This window comes from Leptonychotes weddellii, chromosome 8 (assembly GCF_054177405.1).
Source record: "Leptonychotes weddellii isolate Sample4059 chromosome 8, ASM5417740v2, whole genome shotgun sequence".
Classification (NCBI taxonomy): domain Eukaryota; kingdom Metazoa; phylum Chordata; class Mammalia; order Carnivora; family Phocidae; genus Leptonychotes; species Leptonychotes weddellii.
The window spans coordinates 41,626,362-41,647,526 of NC_138376.1; the positions used below are offsets into that span (position 1 = coordinate 41,626,362).

Consider the following 21,165-nt stretch of genomic DNA (forward strand, 5'->3'; position numbering starts at 1 on the left):
CTCAACAGAGTAAGGTTATGGTCCTGGTCTTTCTAAAGAAATGTTTATGAATAGTCCTTAAAATGAAGATGTATAAGTGAAGGAAGAAAGAGTGTAAATAGTTACGTTTAGAATATATATGAATATAATGAAGTTCCTTACGTCCCCAAAGACAGCCATTGACTTACAAGAGGATATTTGTGAAAATATATACCTGTTTCTAGAATATTCAGCCTACTGGTATAAAGGCAAGTCAAAGTCTAGTACCATAATTCAGGAATATATATATATATATATATATATAGGTATATGTATATATATACCTATATATATATATGAAAATGCCCTTCATAGATCAAGAAAAGAAGAACTCTCTCCCATAAGCAAGCAATATAAGTAGTCTTCCTTTTTTGTACCAGTTAAAGGTTTTAGTTACATGAATTTGCAATGATACCAGTGGGAAATCACCTAGGGCAAAGTGATTTTTTCCCAGTCTTTCAGAAAGCATGGGATATTTAGAAAGCAACCCACAGGTTTATTTCTCTGCAATACCCCACTGTGACTTTATGGGCTGATTACCATCTTAGCAACTGTCTAAAATGATACAGGTGAGAAAAGATAATGGAAATTTGCAGTGCAAACATTAGATCCTGTGATGGATGGACCTTGCCTGTCATTTGACATAGAGGCTGTATAACATAGGGAACGGCACACTAGCTTCCTTGGTGAGGTGTGCTATCTCCTTTTTATCTGAGTTTTGTGTCAAGGTTAGTATCCTTTGTTTATAATTCTCTTTCACAAGCATTCTAGTCTCTGAAACTCTCAACCTCAGTGGACTTCTTTTCTTCTTCCTCTCTCACCTCTATTTAAAGACTTGATTTGTTTTTCTGTCCATTTTGAGAATGTTTGTAATAATCTGAATGCTGGCATTCTCTCTAGGTTAGAAATGTGTTTCCATAAAGGTTAAAGTTATAATGAACAGTAGTGTTTCCTGAAACTTATAGCGACTCCAAAAAGTTGATAGATTTGCAAAATAAGAATTATTGCTGTCTATTATATCATTGAAAATATTACTTAAGTAATCTTAACAAAATGTACAGGAACATATGAAAAAATAGGTGATTGAACAGTGGTAAAAATGACAGTTCGTATTTTTTAGATGTCTTCAAATTAAGTAGTTTATTTCACTTTTAATTTATTTGTTAATACGGGAATAAGACAAACGAATACATTCTGAAGTCTCTTCTCCTTTGTGAGAAAATGTTCTGTTTCCTTAAATTTAGTCTCTGATCTGTTAGTAATGGAATTATGTATAGTCATTGTTTTGCTAAATCTGGACCCCATATGCGATTGTGGATCTTCATGCCCCCAGTGTCTCAATATTTTTGAGAGTGCCTAGGGGTATCTGAAAAGGACTTAACAGTAAATGCAGTACTCAACTCCTGGTGCATTTTTCTTGTATGTCTTTTCCATTCCCTCTGTTGAATACTCCTTTGTCTTCCCATGCACCATCCTCAGTGCACTGGAGCCCAGGAAGTCAGAAAGATCTTACAGAAGGGGAAAGAAACTTGGTATTGCTCTCTATTTGAGTGTCATTAGTGGGTTTTATACAATATATAGTTTTTAGTGAAATAGCTCTATCAGGTTTTTATAACAAGTCTGGCCCTTCCCCCCAGCTCTAAACTTAGTTAAGTCCAGTGTGGATAGATGTGAATGAGAGAATTATCCTCTCAGTTGCTCCTCCTGTCTTTTGATCTCGGCTTAGTTGCTGGATCAAGCTTGTCCTGTTGGATAATTCTTTTTTGATTAGCCATTCTTTCTTAGGAGGCTCATTAGTGCCTCAAGCAAAACTGCCCTGAACTTCTCATGTATTTGGTGGAATCTCAGATATGGGATTCCTCTCCTGCCTGCTTTATTTTGGAGTTGAATGTTTCCTTAGATACTTTTGATTTACTCTTGTATTTTATATAAATAGCTAAAGTAACTAGTAGCCGGACCACCTAAAAGGAAATTTGATTGCGGGAAAGACTTTTGGAAATTGTTATGAGAGTCATGATAAATGAGTAGAAAATGAGCAACTCAAAGTTTCAGATATGACCTACTACCTGAAGTACATAATGACCTTTGAAGATTTGGGAGCACTTATTGTGAATGGTAATTTTTGTCAATGGTGATAATAGCTTTTTGTAGAAAAGTTACAAGGATGTAAATATAATTATAAAACTGCAGAATGGTTTTCAAAATTAAACTTGCTTGAACTTACACATTAAGCTGCCCAGAATATTTGAAACCTTTAAGTATTCCAGTCTACTATTCCTGTGTGTAGCAGAAAACCAAGAGAGATGGGAAGCCTTGCAATCACCACTCCTAGCCTCTACCGGAAATAAGAGAAAGAAAAGTTGTTTTTTTCAGGATTATCCCATTTTCCACATCATTTTTTTCTTCCCTCCCTTTGTGCCAAAGGATCTATATGCATTAAAATATTTTCTTGAATGCCCCCAAGATCTCTACCACAAACCCGCCTTCTTTAGACAATATCTCTGTGCTATGGTGCTATCATTTTATTCTGTACCTACTAAGAACAGCTTTCTACCAAATGGACATGTTGAAAATATTTGAGTGAATTTGCATTTCTTTCAAGAATTCTCCCTCCTCCCCCCGCCCCCGCTCCAAGGAATGTTTGTTATAGAGAGGGATACTGGGATTGGTGGGGCGATATGTGGGCAGAACTGTATTCTCACAATCCATCACAGCACATGAAAGTGGTAGTCTATATGCTTTCTCCACATAAAACTGTTGCTGTTCAGGACACACTGCAGTTGGGGACTGGATATTTACAAGAGAGAAATGTAAGATGAAGAAGAACATAGGATTTGGAGTCCGGGCCCAACATCTCCCACTCTATGTTCTTAGACAAGTCTTGTTATTTTATTAGTAAATAGAATATGTTACTAACATCTCCCTCACTGGGTTTAGTCAAGAGAAAACATGAGCTATTGTAAGTTTGGATTCTTTTTGGATTGTTATATGCTACATTGAAAATGGACCAGTTATAGGAGTAAAAGATTTGATTTCCATACATACATGTGTAAACAGAAATCTCACATTAGGCACATAGCTATTTTTTGAAATAATATACACACATATATATTTTCACATAAATTCTTTGATCTACAACTGTCATCTGTATTTCTATTATGGTTATCAGTAGTCTTGGAGATTTTTAGTTTACACCATGTAGGGTAGAGTTTCAGAGGGCCAGATGTAAAGAGGGGAGGCATCTTTAAGTACTTTAAAACCTCCATACCTCAGTTGTCCTAGAATTTATCTTCTTTGATAAATGAATTTGACTTTAATCAATTTGGACATAAATGAGTATATTCTTTTTTTTTTAAAGATTTTATTTATTTATTTGACAGAGAGAGACACAGCGAATGAGGGAACACAAACAGGGGGAGTGGGAGAGGGAGAAGCAGGCTCCCCGCAGAGCAGGGAGCCCGATGCGGGGCTCGATCCAAGGACCCCGGGACCATGACCTGAGCCGAAGGCAGACGCTTAACGACTGAGCCACCCAGGCGCCCCTAAATGAGTATATTCTGAGCAAGTAAATAACATTATGGTCAAAAAGAAAACTGCACAGGCACATTTTTGTTGGGCTATGATGACAATTCCATAGTAAACCAGGATGAGGCCATAAGGAAAATAGAAAAGATAAAATTCTGGCAATAATTTACATTTTATCAAAATTCAAATCAATCATTTTTAACCATGCCAATGTTTTTTATTATTATTTGTAGATGGGGAACACTGAAAGGAGCACAACGGCAGAAAGAAAAATTCTGGGTATGTAACTCTTTCCAACTGACTTTCTACTGTGAAGTGAGTATTTTAGAATCATCTGAGCCTCTACTTCCTGATTTGTGTTAGTCCTTTCCTAAGTCACTGTAATATTGTTTGTAATAATGGTATTTCCTCCAGCAGAAAAATCATTATATTTTTATATCATTTATATAATAGTAATAGTTTTTCTCTACTCCTCTTATTTTAAATTATAAATGAAGAATCAGTATTTTTTTTCAAAGTGAGAATCACCAGGAAAACATTTTGTTATCAGCTGTATTAATGGTTAGACTTCTCTCATATGTCAGTTTTGTGTTCTTCCATTTTTTTTTTTTTTTTTGCTATGGATGATGGCTTTGTAATGTTATAATCAATTATACATATTGATATTATATATGTAAACATAATATTTCCTACTGGTAAAGTGTTTTATTTTTGTTCTTGCCAATTATGACATACATGTTTCTTCACTGAGAAAGAAACAATGTCTAGTCTAAAAAATTATAGAAAGTTAAATGTAAGAAAAAGTTTAAAGAAGACTGGAACATATTACCTCAAATATTCAGTTAATTACAATGAACTTCGGTGAATTGTCCCAGGTCCTTATGTTATGTATATTTTAATTTTAGTTTTAATTTCTGCAAAAAAGCAGAAATAGAATGAATAGGTAATGATATTCATTATGAAATTTGAATTTGAACATATGCAGTAGAGAGCATATTATAACTTATAAAACATTAACTATTAGGAGTGAAACTCATCAGGGTGACTCTTGATAATTAGATTTCTTCACAAGGCACTCACAAAAATCAATCACCCAAATATGCGGTTACCCCTTATATCTATCTTGTTGATACATGGAGGTATTTTGCTTTTAAATAGAATGATGCTTCTTTGTATTTGAACTGAGCTTTCTTAAATATCATTATCTTCATAAGGATGAAGCTTGCAGTAGCCAGTAATTAACATTAATGCTCAATAGTTAAAATTCATAGTTTATGGAGGGGATATGTTTTTTGAATGCCTACAGTTAAGTTTCTGTATGGGATTTCTACTAAATGAGTTTAAACAGTTATTCAATTTCATAATATAATATTTAGAGGCAAAACCAAATTCTTTGATTAAGATACTGAATTCACAACAGTTTGTAGCATATAACACCTCATAGCTGTTTATGGAGTAACCATGAATGGAAGTGCACAAGAGAACTTTCTGTGACCCTCTCACCTTCAACCTCATCATTTCCACCCTGGAGCCTCATGGGTAGTGTACACACAGACATATACACACATGCACATACACTAACTTACTCACTCTTATATATCCAACACATATATGTATACTATACTATCCTTTTAAATTATTTTTGTTGCAATTACTATCAATTCTGAACTTACTACTTGTCAAAAAATTTCAAAGAAAACTATATTTCATGGGCATACAGGCAGGATTTCTTTCTGTTGTGACTCTTTTAGATAATTGTTTAATGTCAGTAGTAAGGATGAGAATCAGACTAAAAATTACCATATTTTATTAAGTTGCACATTTTGGTTGATCTTTTTCTCCACTTAACTGTATCATCATCTTGGGCCAGTATCATATTGGCCTTATTTACCACTCTGTCCAAAGGACAAAGCAAAGTGCCTGGTACATATTGGGAATGTGCACAATACTTGTTGAATGAGTGAATGAATAACATTAATGTGCGCATTCAGGAAAAATTTAGTCAAGTAACTAAAATAGTTTTCATTTTACATAAAAATTAATGTTTGGTTTAATTAAAATATGAAATCCTTAACTAGTACTACTGTTTTGCCAAGAAGTATGAAGGGTCTGAGATGTTATCCCATTTGAATTAAAGAACTTGGGTCAGAAGAAAAGAGTACTTAACTGATGCTCACATCCAGATCAACAGCCACATGTCACCACATGGGTCCTCACACTTTACTCTGGCAGTGATAAGAGGCAACAACGTTTTTCCATACAGGTAGCACCTGAAACCTCATAAATGAGGGATAGAGAACAGGGGATTTTCTCCATCTATCTATATAAGAGACAGGCAGCCTCCTCCTTTCTTGCAAGGAGAGAAAAAAAATCCATTAAGATGGGATAGAAAGGGTCTTGTGTTCTTACCCTTACCCTTAGGAATATAAGTATGTCTTTCTGAGGGCCAGATAAACACAGATAATGTCTGTAAATGCCGAACTTCATCCCTTTTAACATATAAATACCAAGGGAGATAATGTTCTAGTACTCCTGGCACCATGGGCTGAATTTAGACCTTGTCTGGTCTTTGACTCTTTGGCCCTCTTGGGGAGATAAGAGAAGTTTTATTATCCTTTTGGATCAAATCAATTAACTAGACAAATGGCTACAGATCTAATTCTCATTGAATGTGAAGATAAAATATTTCTGGCAGAAGTGAAAGCAAATATTCTCTATCTCTATAACATATACACTTTTTGTGTGTCAGGGGATTAAATTTTTTTTGCAAGAGCACTGGGAAGTTCAGAGTAGTTTTATCTGCTTACAATTATATATGAATGTTTTAAAATATTTGCAAGTAGGCCTACAATATAGTAAATTATAATAAAAATGGATGACTTCCATTACTAAGTAAAATGTAATACATAAAAATAAGCCATATATTCCACTAAATAAGTTGAAAATAACATCAGAATTAATTTTGCAAACTCATATTTTTAAAGAAATGAGAAACCTGAATCTGGAGAAGATTTTCTGTCTGTGAGCATTCGGTAGGGCTAGGCACAAGCTGATTACATTTGAAATATGCAGAGAGAGACCTCTAAGAGAAAGAGAATCCAGCTAGATTCGAATTTAGAGGAACCTGAAACACACAGCCATTTCTTCCTATGGAATATTTACTGAGTGCTTGAACAGGGTGAGTAGCTGAGGAGAGCGATGAAAGGCAGTGAAGTCTGCGGTCTTGAAGAACCTACAGGAGAAGTCCCATTGGAAGAGAGCCTGAAACACAAACATAATAGGCATAGCCCCCCCCCCCTCCCATTTTAAATCAGGTGTGTACTGAGCTTAACAAAACCTTATCTCCAGCCCTGACCCAACTTAGTTTCTGCACAAATTGAGGTGATTAGTCCCTTACCACATTTCTTTAGCAGAAGAAAGGGCTAACCTTCTTAGGAAAATAATACCAAGGTCAATCTCTATTTATTAGGGCAACATATCCAGCATACATTTAAAAATTATGAGACATGTGAAGCAGAAAAATGTGACCAATAACTAAGGGGAAAAACTGTCAATAGAAGCAATAGATAATACTTTAGATGTAGGCTTTAAAATAATCATTGTAAAAAACATTTTAAAAAGCATGAAAGATGGAGAATTTTAACAAAGGATTTAAATATATTTAAAATGTGAATCATTGAATTTGTGAGTGCAGCGTTTGAAATTAAGAACTCACTGTATGTGTTAAATAGCAAACAGAATTAGTGGTCTTAAATAAAATTCAATAAAATATATCCAACTTGTAGTACACAGAGAAAAACATAATGAAAAAACAAAAGCAAGTACAGAACAGTGTAAATACAATCAAATGGTAGAACACAATCAAATGATTTAACATATATGTAATTGTATTCTCAGAAGGATTAAGGGAGGAAGAGAGAGAGAGAGAAAATGAGCCAGAATCAATATTTAAAAACATGATGGCCAATAGTTTTCCAAAACTGAAGGACATCAACCCAAAGATTCAGGAAGCTCAATAAACTCCATGAAAGAGAAATCAAGAAAACCACACCCAGGAATTTCATAATTAAATAGTTTAATATAAAAGATAAAGAAAGAAATTTTAAAACAGCCAGAGTTTTTAAAAGGGTAAGTTTCTCTCGGAAAAAAGTAGCATTAACTAATGGCTGGCTAGGGAAAGGTAGTCTTTAATAAATGGTGTTGAGAATACTGGATATTCACATGCAAAAGGACAAAATTGGACCTCTGTTTCACACCACTTGCAAAAATTAACTCAAAATGGATTAAAGATTTAAATGTAAGACCTGAAACTATAAAGTGCCTAGAAGAAAACAGGGAAAACACTCCCTAATATTGATCTTTGCAATCACTTCTGGGATATGTCACCAAAGGCACAAGTGACAAAAAATTAAACAAGTGGGACTACATCAAACTAAAAAGCTTCCACATAACAAAGCAAAAATAAAAACAAAAGCAACAAATGAAAGTCAACCTATGGAATGGAGAAAATATTTGTAAGTCATATTTCTGAATAGGGTTTAATATCCAAAATATTTAAGGAACTCCTACAATTCAGTAGCAAGGAAACAAATAATGAGAATAACAAATGAGCAAAGAATCTGAACAGACTTAGCTCCAAGGAAGACAAAAAATGGCCAACAGGTACATGAAAAGATGCTCAGCAGCACTAGTCATTAGGGAAATGTAAGTCAAAGCCACCAGGAGGTATCACCCCACGACTGTTAGAATGGTCATCATCAAAAAAACAAAAGATAATAAATGCTAGGAAGGATATGGAGGAAAGGAAACCCTGGTGCATTGTTGGCAGAATTATATAATGGTACAGCCACTATAGAAGACGTTATGAAGGATCCTCAAAACATTAAAAATAGAACTACCGTGTGAGCCAGCAATTCCATTTCTGGGAATATATTTGAAGGAAATGAAACCACTAACTTGAAAACATATTTGCACCCTCGTGTTCATAGCAGCATTATTTATAATAGCTAAGATATGGGACTGTCTATAAACCAATCAATGGATTAAAAAAAAATGGTGGTATATATGTGCAATGGGATACTATTCAGCCAGAAAGGAGGAAATCTTGCCATTTGCAACAACATGGATGAAACTTGAGGGCATTATGCTAAGTGAAATAAAGTCAGACAAAGACAGATATTATAGGATCTCACTTATATGTATTAACTAAAACAAACCAACCCTCAAAATCATAGAAAAAGAGATCAGATTTGTGATTAATAGAGGTAGGGGTTGAGGGCAGTAAGAGTAGGAGAAAGGTGGTCAAAGGTACAAACTCCCAGTTATAAGATAAATAAGTACTAAGGATATAATATATAGCATAATAACTGTAATTAATAATGCTGTATGATATGTGTGAAAGTTGTTAAGACAGTAAATCCTAAGCATTCTCATCAGGAAATTTTTTGTCTTTTTTTTTTGCTTTTTCTCTTTATTTCACCTAAAGAAGGTGATAGATATTAACTAAACTTGTAGTAATCATTTCAAAATATATGTAAGTCAAACCATTATTACACCTTAAACTTAGATACACTGATGCATGTCAGTTATATATCAATACAACTGGAAAAAAAATTTTATTAACAAAAGAATAGAAGAATGGGCTGATAGCACAAAACAAATAATCTGGATTTAAAGCACAGGATATGGTCACTTGTTTTACAATAAAGAAACCACTGAATTTCAATTGAGAAAGGAGACTATAATAAACACTTCTAGACCAAGGTTAGCAGGGTTTTTTGTTTTATTTTGTTTTGTTTTTTTTCTGTAAATGGCCAGGTAGCAAATAATTTACATTTTGGGGGTCACAACAAGTCTCTGTTATATATTCTATTTAGTTGCTTTACAACTCTTTAAGGGAAAAAAATCAAAACAAAACACTCAACTCATGATCTGTACCAAATGTTACTGACCAGATTTGTCCATGATCCATAGTTTATCAATGCCTTAGCTACAGCAACTTTCTTTTCATATGGAAAAAAAACTGAACCTTGACCCCTAACTCACAAAATACATGCAAAACTAATTTGAAGTGGAGCAGACTAAAGTGTGATCGCAAAATAATAAAACCTGTAGAAGAAAACTTAGACAAATATGTTAATATCAATTAGGGAAAGCTTCCTTAAACTGCACAGAAAATGGATAAATTTTTTAAGAAAAAATGATCAGACTACATTAAAATAAAAACTATCAGAAGACAGCATTATGTGATAGAAAAGGTAAAACAAACTGAGAGAAGATTATCTATCATCTGTCTATCATCTATCTATCTATCTATCTATCTATCTATCTATCTATCTATCATCATCATCTATCATCTCTCTAGCTATCTATCATCTATCTACGTGGCAAGGACTCACATGTAGAATATATAAAATTCTTACAGATACACCGGAAGAAAGAAAAAATAAATAACAATAGCTCAGTAGCAATACTGGACAACAGATTTGAACTTCACAAATGAAGGAATCCAAATGGCAAGCCAATATATGAAAAGGTGTTCAACATGATTAGCTGTCCAGCAAATGCCAATTAAAACCACAGTGAGATATCACACATTCACTAGATTGGCTTAAATTAAAAGGATTGATATTACCAAGTATGGGTAAGAACATGGAGTAACAGAACTTTCATTCTACTGTTAAATGTGTAGATGGTACAACTACTTATGTTCATTGTGTTTATCCACAGGAGAATGGATAAAAAAATTGTGGTACAGATATATAATAAAAAATACACAGCAATTAAACATAATAAATTAGTTATATATGCTATAACACATATATTTATTTATTGAATAAAAGAATGCATTACTGCATTATTAAAAGCATCAATTTCAGGAAGAACTGATGGTAGATAGGAAAGTAGATATTGACAGGGAGGGAACATGGTAGACCTTCTGGAATTCTAGAAATGGTTTTTATCTTGATCTTCATGGAGGTTACATAGGCACGAACCTCATAAACGTGTATAAACTCACTAAACTGTGCACTTATTATTAATATAGTTTATACATGTGACTGTACTATATATCTCAAAAGAAGATTTAAAAATCTTCAGAAATTTAAATCATTAGAAAATTTCTTCCCTACATTTTTACCCATTCCTTTATAATTAGATTTTTAAAAATTCAGGCATTTGGAAGAAACAACAAAAAATTGGTGAGGGAATGGAAGAAATAACAGTAGGAAGAATAAGATTAATAAACAAAACACATATTCTGAGGTGCCTTTTATTAGTGCTGATTTACTAAGTACTGCTCTTTATAATTTATAATGTATTTTTTTGCAAACCTATGGGGTTTGCTCTCATTAGTACATAAATTTGCATTTGCTTATAAAAACATCACATAATCTTCTGACTTTACCAAAGATCTAATGATGAAATGTGGGTAGTAATAATTTTCAGACATCTAAATGAGAATAGGTACAGTGCTACATATCATAGTTACAAGAATTTAAAAATACTATCTTTGACAATTCACCTTAAGTTATGACTAATATTATTTAACTTCTTATCTTTGGAAGTATACATATTGGAACTGAATAAAAAGTTTAGAAATCAGAATTCAGTTTAGTTCATTGTTGCTAAAACTCCCACATACTTTGTTGCTGTCTCATTTCTAGCTAATTTAAGGCCATTCCATCCTTGAAGTGGTAAATTGAAGTCATAATTTTAGACACAGTTTTGAAAGCGCTCCTTTATGATGTCAGGACTGATTAAGAAGGCAAAGAGTCAATATAAAAAGAAGTAAATTATGACATCAAATACATAAATCATGTATGGAGTAAAAGCATAGAGTTTTGCATGTGATCAAAGTTAAGTTGTTATCAATATAAAATAGACTGTTATATGTATAAGATATTTTATATAAGTGTTGTGGTAACCACAAAATGAAAACCTTCAGTAGATTCAGAGGTTAAAAGGAAAGGAATTAAAGCATACCACTATGGAAAATCATCACCCATAAGAAAGATAGCAAAAGATGACAAAGAAACAGGGAACTACAAAACAGCCAGAAAATACTAAGATAGCATTAAGTTTTTACTTATCAATAATTTAAATGTAAATGACTAAATTCTCTAATCAAAAGGCATAGAGTGCCTGAATGGATTAAAAAACAAGACCCAGCTGTATGCTGCCTACAAGAGACTCATTTCAGCTTTAAGGAAACACATAGGCTCAAAGTGAAAGGAGGAGAAATATATTGCATACAAATGGAAAACATAGGAGATCCGGGATAGCTATACTCATATCAGACAAAACATTTTAAGTAAAAAATTGTAGAGAAAAGTAGGTTTTTATAATGAAAAGGGGATCAATTCAAGTGTATATAAGCTATTTACCCAACATTGGAACACCCAAATAAATTAAGCAAATATTTACAGATCTGAAGAGAGAAATAGACAATACAATAACAGTAGAAGACTTCAATACTCCACTATGAACAATGGACAGATTACTCAGACAGAGATTCAATAAGGAAACCCTGGATTTTAACTATACATTAGACCAATGGACCTAACATATACTGAACATTCCACCCCAGAGCAGCATAAAACACGTTCTTCTCAAGCCCACACAGAACATTTTCTAGGGTGGTTCATATATTAAGTCACAAAACAAGTCTTAGCAAATGAAAGATTGAAATCATACCAAGTATTTTTTTCTGACCACAATTACATGGAACTAGAAATCAATAACAAGAAAAAAATTGGAAAATTCAGAGATGTGTGGAAATTATTCCTGAAAAAAACATATTTGTGAAAAATCAATGGATCAAAGAAGCACTCAAAAGAGAAATTAATAAGGATGTTGAAATAAACAAAAATGGAAAACAACATATTAAAACCTATAGAATGCAGCAAAAACAGTTATAAGAAGAAACATTACAGCATTAAATGCCTACATTAAGAAAGAGGAGTGATCACAAATAAATAATTTTATACCTCAATTAACTAGCAAAAGAACAAACTAAACCTAAAGTTAGTAGAAGGAAGAAAATAATATACATCAGAGTAACAGTAAATGAAAAAGAGGCCAGAAAGTCAATATAAAATATCAATAAAACTAAGAGCTGTTTTTCTTTTTTTTTTGAAACAAGCAGAATTGACAAATCCTTAGGTAGGCTAAGAAACAGGAGATAAGACTGAAATAAGTAAAAATCAAAAATAAAAGAGGAGACATCACAACGAATATAAAGGATCATAATAGACTGCTATGAACACCTATATACCAACAAACTGGGTAACCTAGAAAAAAATGGGTAAATTCTTGGAAGCATACAACCTACTAAAACTGAATTATTAAGAAATAGGGAACAGACCAATAAGGAGTAAAAAGATTGTATCAGTAATTAAAAACCTTCCAACAAAGAGAAGCACAGGACCAAATGGTTTTACTGGTGAATTCTACCTAATATTTAAATAAAAATTAACATCAGTTCTAGCAGTTTTTTGGTGGAATCTTTTGGGTTCTCTGTATAGAGTACCATGTCATCTGCAAATAGTAAAAGTGTGACTTTTTCCTTGCTTATTTGGATGCCTTTTATTTCTTTTTGTAGTCTGATTGCTGAAGTCAGGACTTCCAGTACTATGTTACATGACAGGGGTAAGAGTGGACATTCCTGTCTTGTTCCTGATTGTAGAGGAAAAGCTCTCAATTTTTCCCCATTAGGGATGATATTAGCTGTGGGTTTTTCATATATGGCCTTTTGATGTTGAGTTATGTTCTCTCTATCCCTGCTTTGTTGAGGGTTGTTATCAAGAATGAATATTATTGTACTTTGTCAAATGCTTTTTCTGCAACTATTGAGAGGATGATATGGTTCTTATCCTTTCTTTATTAATGTAGTATATCACATTGATTTGCAAATACTGAACCACCCTTGCAACATAGGAATAAATCTCACTTATCATGTTGAATTTTTTTTTAATGTATTGTTGGATACAGTTTGCTAGTATTTTATTGAGAATTTTTGCATCCATGTTCAACAGGGATATTGGTCTGTAGTTCTTTTTTAGTAGAGTCTTTATCTGGTTTTGGTATCAGGGTAATGTTGGCTTCATAGAATGAATTGGGAAGTTTCCTTCCTATTCTATTTTTTTTTCTTCTTGGAATAGTTTGAGAAGAATAGGTATTAACGCTTCTTTAAATGTTTGGTAGAATTTGCCTTTGAAGCCATCTGGCCCTGGACTTTACTTGTTGAGAGTTATTTGATTACTGCTTCAATTTCTTTGCTTGTTATTGGTCTGTTCAAATTTTCTATTTCTTCTGATTTCAGTTATGGTAGTTTATATGAAAGACTCCACCAAAAAACTGCTAGAACTGATGAACAAATTCAGGAAGTTTCAGGATACAAAATCAATGTATGCAAATCTGTTGTATTTCTATACACCAATAGTGAAGCAGCAGAAAGATAAATTAAGGAATCAATTTACAATTGCACTAAAAATAATAAGATACCTAGGAATAAAACTATCCAAAGAGGTGAAAGACCTGTACTCTGAAAACTATAAAACACTGATGAAAGTAATTGAAGATCACACAAAGAAATGGAAAAATATTCCCTGCTCATGGGTTACAAGAGTAAATATTGTTAAAATGTCTATACTACCCAAAACAATCTACACATTTAATGCAATCCCTATCAAAATACCACCAGCATTTTTCACAGAGCTAGAATAAACAATTCCCAAATTTGTATGGAACCACAAGAGACCCTGAATAGCCACAGCAACCTTGAAAAAGAAAAGCAAAGCTGGAGATATAACAATTCTGAACTTCAAGTTATACTACTAAGTGATAGGGATCAAAACAGTATGGCACTGGCACAAAAATAGACACATAGATAAATGGAACAGAATAGAAAACCCAGAAATGAACCCACAACTATGTGGTAAACTAATCTTCAACAAAAGAGGAAAGAATATCCAATGGGAAAAAGACAGTCTCTTCAACAAATGATGTTGCTAAAACTGCACAGCAACATGCAGAAGAATGAAACTGGACCAGTTTCTTACACCATACACAAAAATAAATTCAAAATGGATGAAAGACCTAAATGTGAGATTGAAACCATAAAACTCCTAGAGGAGAACACAGGCAGTAATCTCTTTACATCAACTGTAGCAACTTCTTTCTAGATATGGGTTAGAAGGGAAGGGAAGGCAAAGGAAACAAAAGTAAAAATAAACTATTGTGACCTCATCAAAATAAAAAAGCTTCTGCATAACAAAGGAAACAATCATCAAATATAAAAGACAACCTATGGAATGGGAGAAGATATTTGCAAATGACATATCTGATAAAGGGTTAGTGTCCAAAATATATAAAGAACTTAAAAACTCAACACCCAAAAAATGAATAATAATCCTATTAAAAATGGGCAGAAGACGTGAATAGACATTCTTCCAAAGAAGACATGCAGATGGCCAACAGACACATGAAAAGATGCTGAACCTCACTCATCATCAGGGAAATACAAATCAAAACTACAATGAGGTATCACCTCACACTTGTCAGAATGGCTAAAATCAGCAACACCAGAAACAACAGGTGTTGGTGAGATTGTGGAGAAAGGGGAACCCTCTTGCACTGTTGGTGGAAACGCAAACTTGTCCTGCCACTCTGGAAAACAGTATGGAGGTTCCTCAAAAAGTTAAAATAGAACTACCCTATGATTGAGCAATTGCACTACTAAGTATTTACCCAAAGAATACAAAAAATACTAATTCAGAGGGATACATGCAGCTCAGTGTTTATAGCAGCATTACCTACAATTGCGAAATTATGGAAACAGCCCAAGTGTCCATAGACTGATGGGTGGATAAAGAAGACATGGTGTATATGTATAAGATAGATTATTACTCAGCCATAAAAAAGAAAATCTTGCCATTTGCAATGATATGGATGGAGCTAGAGAGTATTATGCTAAGTGAAATAAGTCAGTCAGAAAAAGACAAATACCATTTCATTCATGTCTGAAATTTAAGAAACAAAACAAATGAGCAAAGAGGAAATAAAAAGAGTGAGGCAAACCAAGAAACAGACTCTTAACTATGTTACCAGAAGGAATGTGGGTGGGAGGATGGATGAAATAGTTGATGGAGAGGAAGGAATGCACTTGTTGTGATGAGCACCAGGTGTTCTATGGAATTGTTGAATCACGATATTTTGCACCTGAAGCTAATATTACACTGTATGTTAAATAACTGGAATTTAAATAAAAACATTAAAAAATTAACACAAAATCCTTCTGAAACTTTTCCAAAAATTTGAAGAGGAGGGAACACTCCCAAATGCATTTCACAAGGCTGGCATTACCCTGATATCAAAACCAGAAAAGGACACTAGAAGAAAAGAAGATATTCCTAATGAATAAATATTCAAAAATTTCCAAAAAATACTAGCAAACTGAATTCAACAGTACATTAAAATGATCATAATCATGATCAAAGGGATTTATGCCTGGCAACATAAGCAAATCAATAAAGTGTGATACAATGAAATATAAAAATTATATGATCATATCACTAGATATAGACAAAGCATTTGACAAAATTCATCATCTTTTAGTGGTTAAAAACTCTCAAAAATTGAGTTTAGAAGGAGTATACCTTAGCATAATAAAGGCCTTATATGACAAACAGAGTAAACATCATATTCAATAGTGAAAGATTGAAAGATTTCCCTCCAAGATCAGGAATAAAATAAGAGTGCCTCCTCATAGTACTGGAAGTCCTAGAAAGAGCAATTAGACAAGAGAAATACATAAAAGGCATCCAAATCAGAATGGAAGAAGTAAATTGTCTCTGCAGATTATGTGATTATATATATATAAACCTTAACACTCCACCAAAAATCTATTAGAACTAATAACAAAGTGGCAAGATACAAAATCAACAAACAAAAATCAGTTGTATCTCTTTCTTTCTTTCTTTCTTTCTTTCTTTCTTTCTTTCTTTCTTTCTCTCTCTCTCTCTCTTTCTTTCTTTCTTGAGAGAGAGTGTGTGCATGAGCAGGGGGAGGGGGAGAGGAGGGGCAGAGGGAGAGGGAGAGAGAGAGAGAGAGAATTCTAAGCAGGCTCCATGCCCAGTGTGGAGCTTGATCTCACAACCTGAACTGAGCTGAGATCATGACCTGAACTGAAATCAAGAGTCAGACACTTAACAGACTGAGCCACCCAGGTGTCCTGATCAGTTGCATTTCTATACACAAACAGTAAACCATTTGAAAAAAAATAATTCATTTATAATACAATAAAAAATGTATACTTAGCATAAATTTAACCAAGGATATGAAAGATCTGTATAATAAAAATTATAAGAAATTGATAAATTGAAGAAGATACAAATAAATGGAGTGATATCCCATGTTCATGGATCAGAAAAATTAATATTGTTAAAATGTCCATACTACCCAAAACCATCTATAAATTCAATAAAATTCCTATCAAAATTCCAATGACAATAAAATTTGTATAGAAACACAAGAGACCCTGAATAGCCAAAGTAATCCTGAGAAAGAACAAAGCTGGAGGCATCACAATTCCTGATTTCAAATTTTATTACAAAGTTATAATAGAACAGTTAACTGGCATAAAGATAGACACACAGATCAATAAAACAGGATTGAGAGCCCTGAAGTAAACCCACATATATATAATCAACTAATATTTGACAAAGGAGCCAAGAAGAAGCAATGGAGAAAGGATAGTCTTTTCAATAACTGTTGTTGAGAAAACTGTTCAACCACATGCAGAATGGAATTGGTATCCTATCTTACACCATTCACAAAAAATTAACTCAAAATGGATTAAAGACTTAAATATAAGCCCAGAAATTGCTAAGATACAGGAAGAAAACACTGGGCAAAATCTCTCTGATATTGATCTTTGCAAATATTGTTTGGGTATGACATCAAAGATGCAAAGACAAAAGCAAAAATCAACAAGTGGAACTACACCACACTAAAAGGCCTCTGCCTAGCAAAACAATCAGCAAAATAAAAAGGCAACCACCAGCATGGGAGAAAATATTTACAATCTATCAGATAAGGGTTTAATGTGCAAAATATATAAGGAACTCATGTAGCTCAATAGCAAAAACCACACATAATCCAATTAAAAAATGGGCAAACGCCATGAATAGACATTTCCCCTCCCCCTGAAAATAATACAAATGGCCAATAGTTACATGAAAATGTACTCAATATTATTAACCATCAGGGAAATGTAAATCAAAACCACAGTGAAATATTACTTCACGCCTGTTAGAATGGCTAGTATCAAAAAGACAGGAGAAAACAAGTATTGACATGGTAGTAGAGAAAAGGGAAGCCTAGTGCACTGCTGGTGGGAATACAAACTGGTGCACTCACTGTGGAAAACAGTATGGAGATTCCTCAGAAAATTAAAAATAGAACTACCATTGATTCAACAATTCCATTTCTGGCTATATATTCTTCAGGGCTGTTTCTATTATGTTTAGTTGTGGTCAAATAGCTCCCTTCTGGCCTTCATGATATTCTTATGTACTCCATTAATGTTTTTGCTACCCCCCCCCAAAGACTTATTCACTCAAGTTCTAAACCTCAGGGGACATTTTGAACCTAGTCTAACTTTCTAATCATACTCATATTTTAAAATTAAAAAGTAGAAAGAAAATGTTTCATTCTTACTGAATTTATGCTGAATATTTCTCAAATACTTTCCCTATTTCTCTTCCTAGTTTCCCTGCACCTGTTAAGACATCTGACTTGATTATTACAAGTTTACTAGCTAGCCTCCCTGCCTCTTGTGTTTACCCTCTTAAATCCATCCTTCTTGTTTCACACAGAGTAATGTAATCAAAATATAAATTTGTCCACCCTGCTCCCCTTCTGGAAGAAACTCAACAACTTGTCATCATTTTCACCATTATTTTCTCAGTATGTATTTCCTTAACTTCCTTTCAGCCTCATAACCTACCAACCTGCCTCTGTTCTATGATCTAATTATAATAATTTCATTGCTTCATTTCAGTGTTTTACACTGTTTATGCTTTTACTGTTTTCCTTTACCTGATTTCCTTTCTTCCTGTTTTTATCTGGTTAATTTTTTCCCAGGCTTTAATATGCACCCCACGTGGCGCCTCTTCCATGACAACTTTCCTGAACCATGAGATGCCCCTCAGCTGTCTTCAGTAGCTCCCTGTGCATAGTTTTACCTTAGTCCTTGGCTTATGTTTGTTGTCCTTCATTAGACCGTTAACTCCCTGAACAGTGGATAATATATTATTTATCTGTGTTCCTCTGGTGCCTAGCACAGAGCCAGTCATGTAGGAGACACTATAATTGCAGCTTGTGTATCATCTTTTGATGTGGTATTTCAAACTCTCATACATATATTACCGTGGTATGCTTGGGAACTGTAAGGTTTTATATATACCAGTTCTGGTTATTGTGAACTTGAGTATGCATGCATTTTATTGTAATTGATAAATAATATAACTGTTTCATTCTTATTTAGAAAATATTTAGGCTCTTAATATTTATGATCTATCATAAGTTAAAAGCATTTCAAGCTATGTATGAGTTCCTTGTGTTTTTACAGTCAGGATTAAATATCCAACTATAATACTCAGCTTTTCTAATTTTTTTTTTTTCTACAGATTGCTGCCAATTCCTGGGGAAAGTTATGGGGAGAGAATGGCTATTTCAGGATTCTTCGAGGAGTAAATGAATCTGACATTGAAAAGTTGATTATTGCAGCTTGGGGCCATCTGACAAGTTCAGATGAACCATAACATATCATTAAATTTTCGTAAGGCCATGCATTTAAGTAACCCCGTAAATTGAAATTAAGCGATGTGAGGTTCTCTGTGACAGTGGACTCTTTGTCTCTTCACCTTGTTATTATAATGTGCTTGTTTTCCTGTTTCACCCCAGGCTCCATGCTTCTGCTTCCTTTATATCACTGGACATATAAAAACACTAATAGAGGACAGCAGAGTAGCTAAGTGCCTTTAAAGTTCTCTGGTTGTCTTTCTTTTTCTCTCATAATAATGTCCTTTTTGACTTTGATAGTTCACAAAAGTGTGACAGTACTTGTCATAAAAGTTCATGGCATTCCTTTGTAGAAATGGAGTCGTTTCTGTCTTTAACCAATGAGGATTTCAGATGAAAAACAAAAGCAAGCAACAACAACAACAAAAAAAACCCAGAACAATGAAAACACCAATTTACTATCTTCATGATTTTTTTTCAATGTTGTCTTAATTCATGTCTTGCTTATGATTTTCCAAAAACAATGGAAATAGATTATTAATTGTTTCTCTCAATAAGCTAACATTTGTTTCTTTTCATTGTCTTAACCTAACTTGCAATCTGAGCTCAAAAGGAAAGTAACTCTCCACAGGAAATAACTATTCATTATGGTAGTTTACTCTTTATACTGTGTAATGGCCTGTGCTGTAAAGAAGGTGGTGTCTGGGAGGGAAAATGTCTCACCACCTCTCTTGGTTCTTTTGCCCAGTATAAAAATTATATTAACAGATTTACAGGATAAAAACAAATATTTAATTATTGTATGTACAGGTGCCCCATAAAAATATGAGTCTCAAACAAGGGACCGAAGCAGGCATATTTTATACCTCCTAGACAAAGAAACAATAGATTTGTGAAGAAATGACAAGACAAAGAAACCCAGGTTTGGGTACTAATAGGTGAAGAAACTAAGCAGAGTTTGCTTACATAGCTTTCTCAGCCCTGAATACCCTATCTCTGGTGCTAAGGATGTCTCTCTTTCTTCTGGTTCTGGGAGGGTACATTTCACACAGGAAATTTATTTCCTTTTTTCAGGGGGACAGAGAGGAGTGTCAGAGAATCATTGTACTGGCTATTCTCGAGTAACTTTAATTCAAAGTAGTCAATATGTCAAAGTAGCATATTCTGGGGCAGCCTGCCCTGAACCCCATCACTGGTAAGTAATGGAAAAGCTTAGAGGCTAACCATAGAAGTACAGTCTTCACACACACGTACACATACCCCTATTTTATGGAATCCAGTACACTTTGTGTAAAGTCTATTAAAACCAGTTGCAAAGCTGTATTTGGAAAGATAACATATTTACTCCTGAAAACAGCAACCTGATACCATGAGTCAGAAAGAATAAATAGACTTTTATCACAACCATTTCACAGTTCAGTACTTGAGATTCTAAAAAGTAAGCTAAATTGGCATTAATTTGCATCTAATTTTTATTTTAGTTCTCTATAGTCAGAGAAACAAAAATAGCATCATCATAATGGTTGGGAAAGGATATAATCTTTTAATAATTCACTGGCATCTTAAATGGCAAACTAACAAATGAAAAAGCAAAGCTGCTCAGTAAGTGAGCATGGCCAATTATAATTACAATGGTGGAATATCGGTGGCCTCCAATTTCTGGGCAGTCTGTGATTGGAATTTTCATTTTGGAACTTTTCTATGCTTTTGTGCCCTGATTAGATAAGCCAGACAAGCTGAAAATGTAAGGAAATTGAGCACAGAAAGTGAGTGTAGCTGCAGTTACTTTCTCCATTAATCACTGCAGCTTCATCAGAA

At 33.7% G+C, this 21,165-nt stretch overlaps 1 protein-coding gene across 1 annotated transcript in view; it reads left to right on the forward strand.

The window, feature by feature from the left end:
• The window catches only part of TINAG (tubulointerstitial nephritis antigen), an 86,198-nt gene extending 65,947 nt beyond the window's left edge, over positions 1-20,251 (forward strand). Inside the window, exons 10-11 of the mRNA XM_006728128.3 lie at positions 3,777-3,822; positions 19,233-20,251. Coding sequence (XP_006728191.1) covers positions 3,777-3,822; positions 19,233-19,367 — 181 coding nt within the window. The 3' untranslated portion in view covers positions 19,368-20,251. The remainder of the gene's footprint in view (positions 1-3,776; positions 3,823-19,232) is intronic.
• The last annotated feature ends 914 nt before the right edge of the window (positions 20,252-21,165 follow it).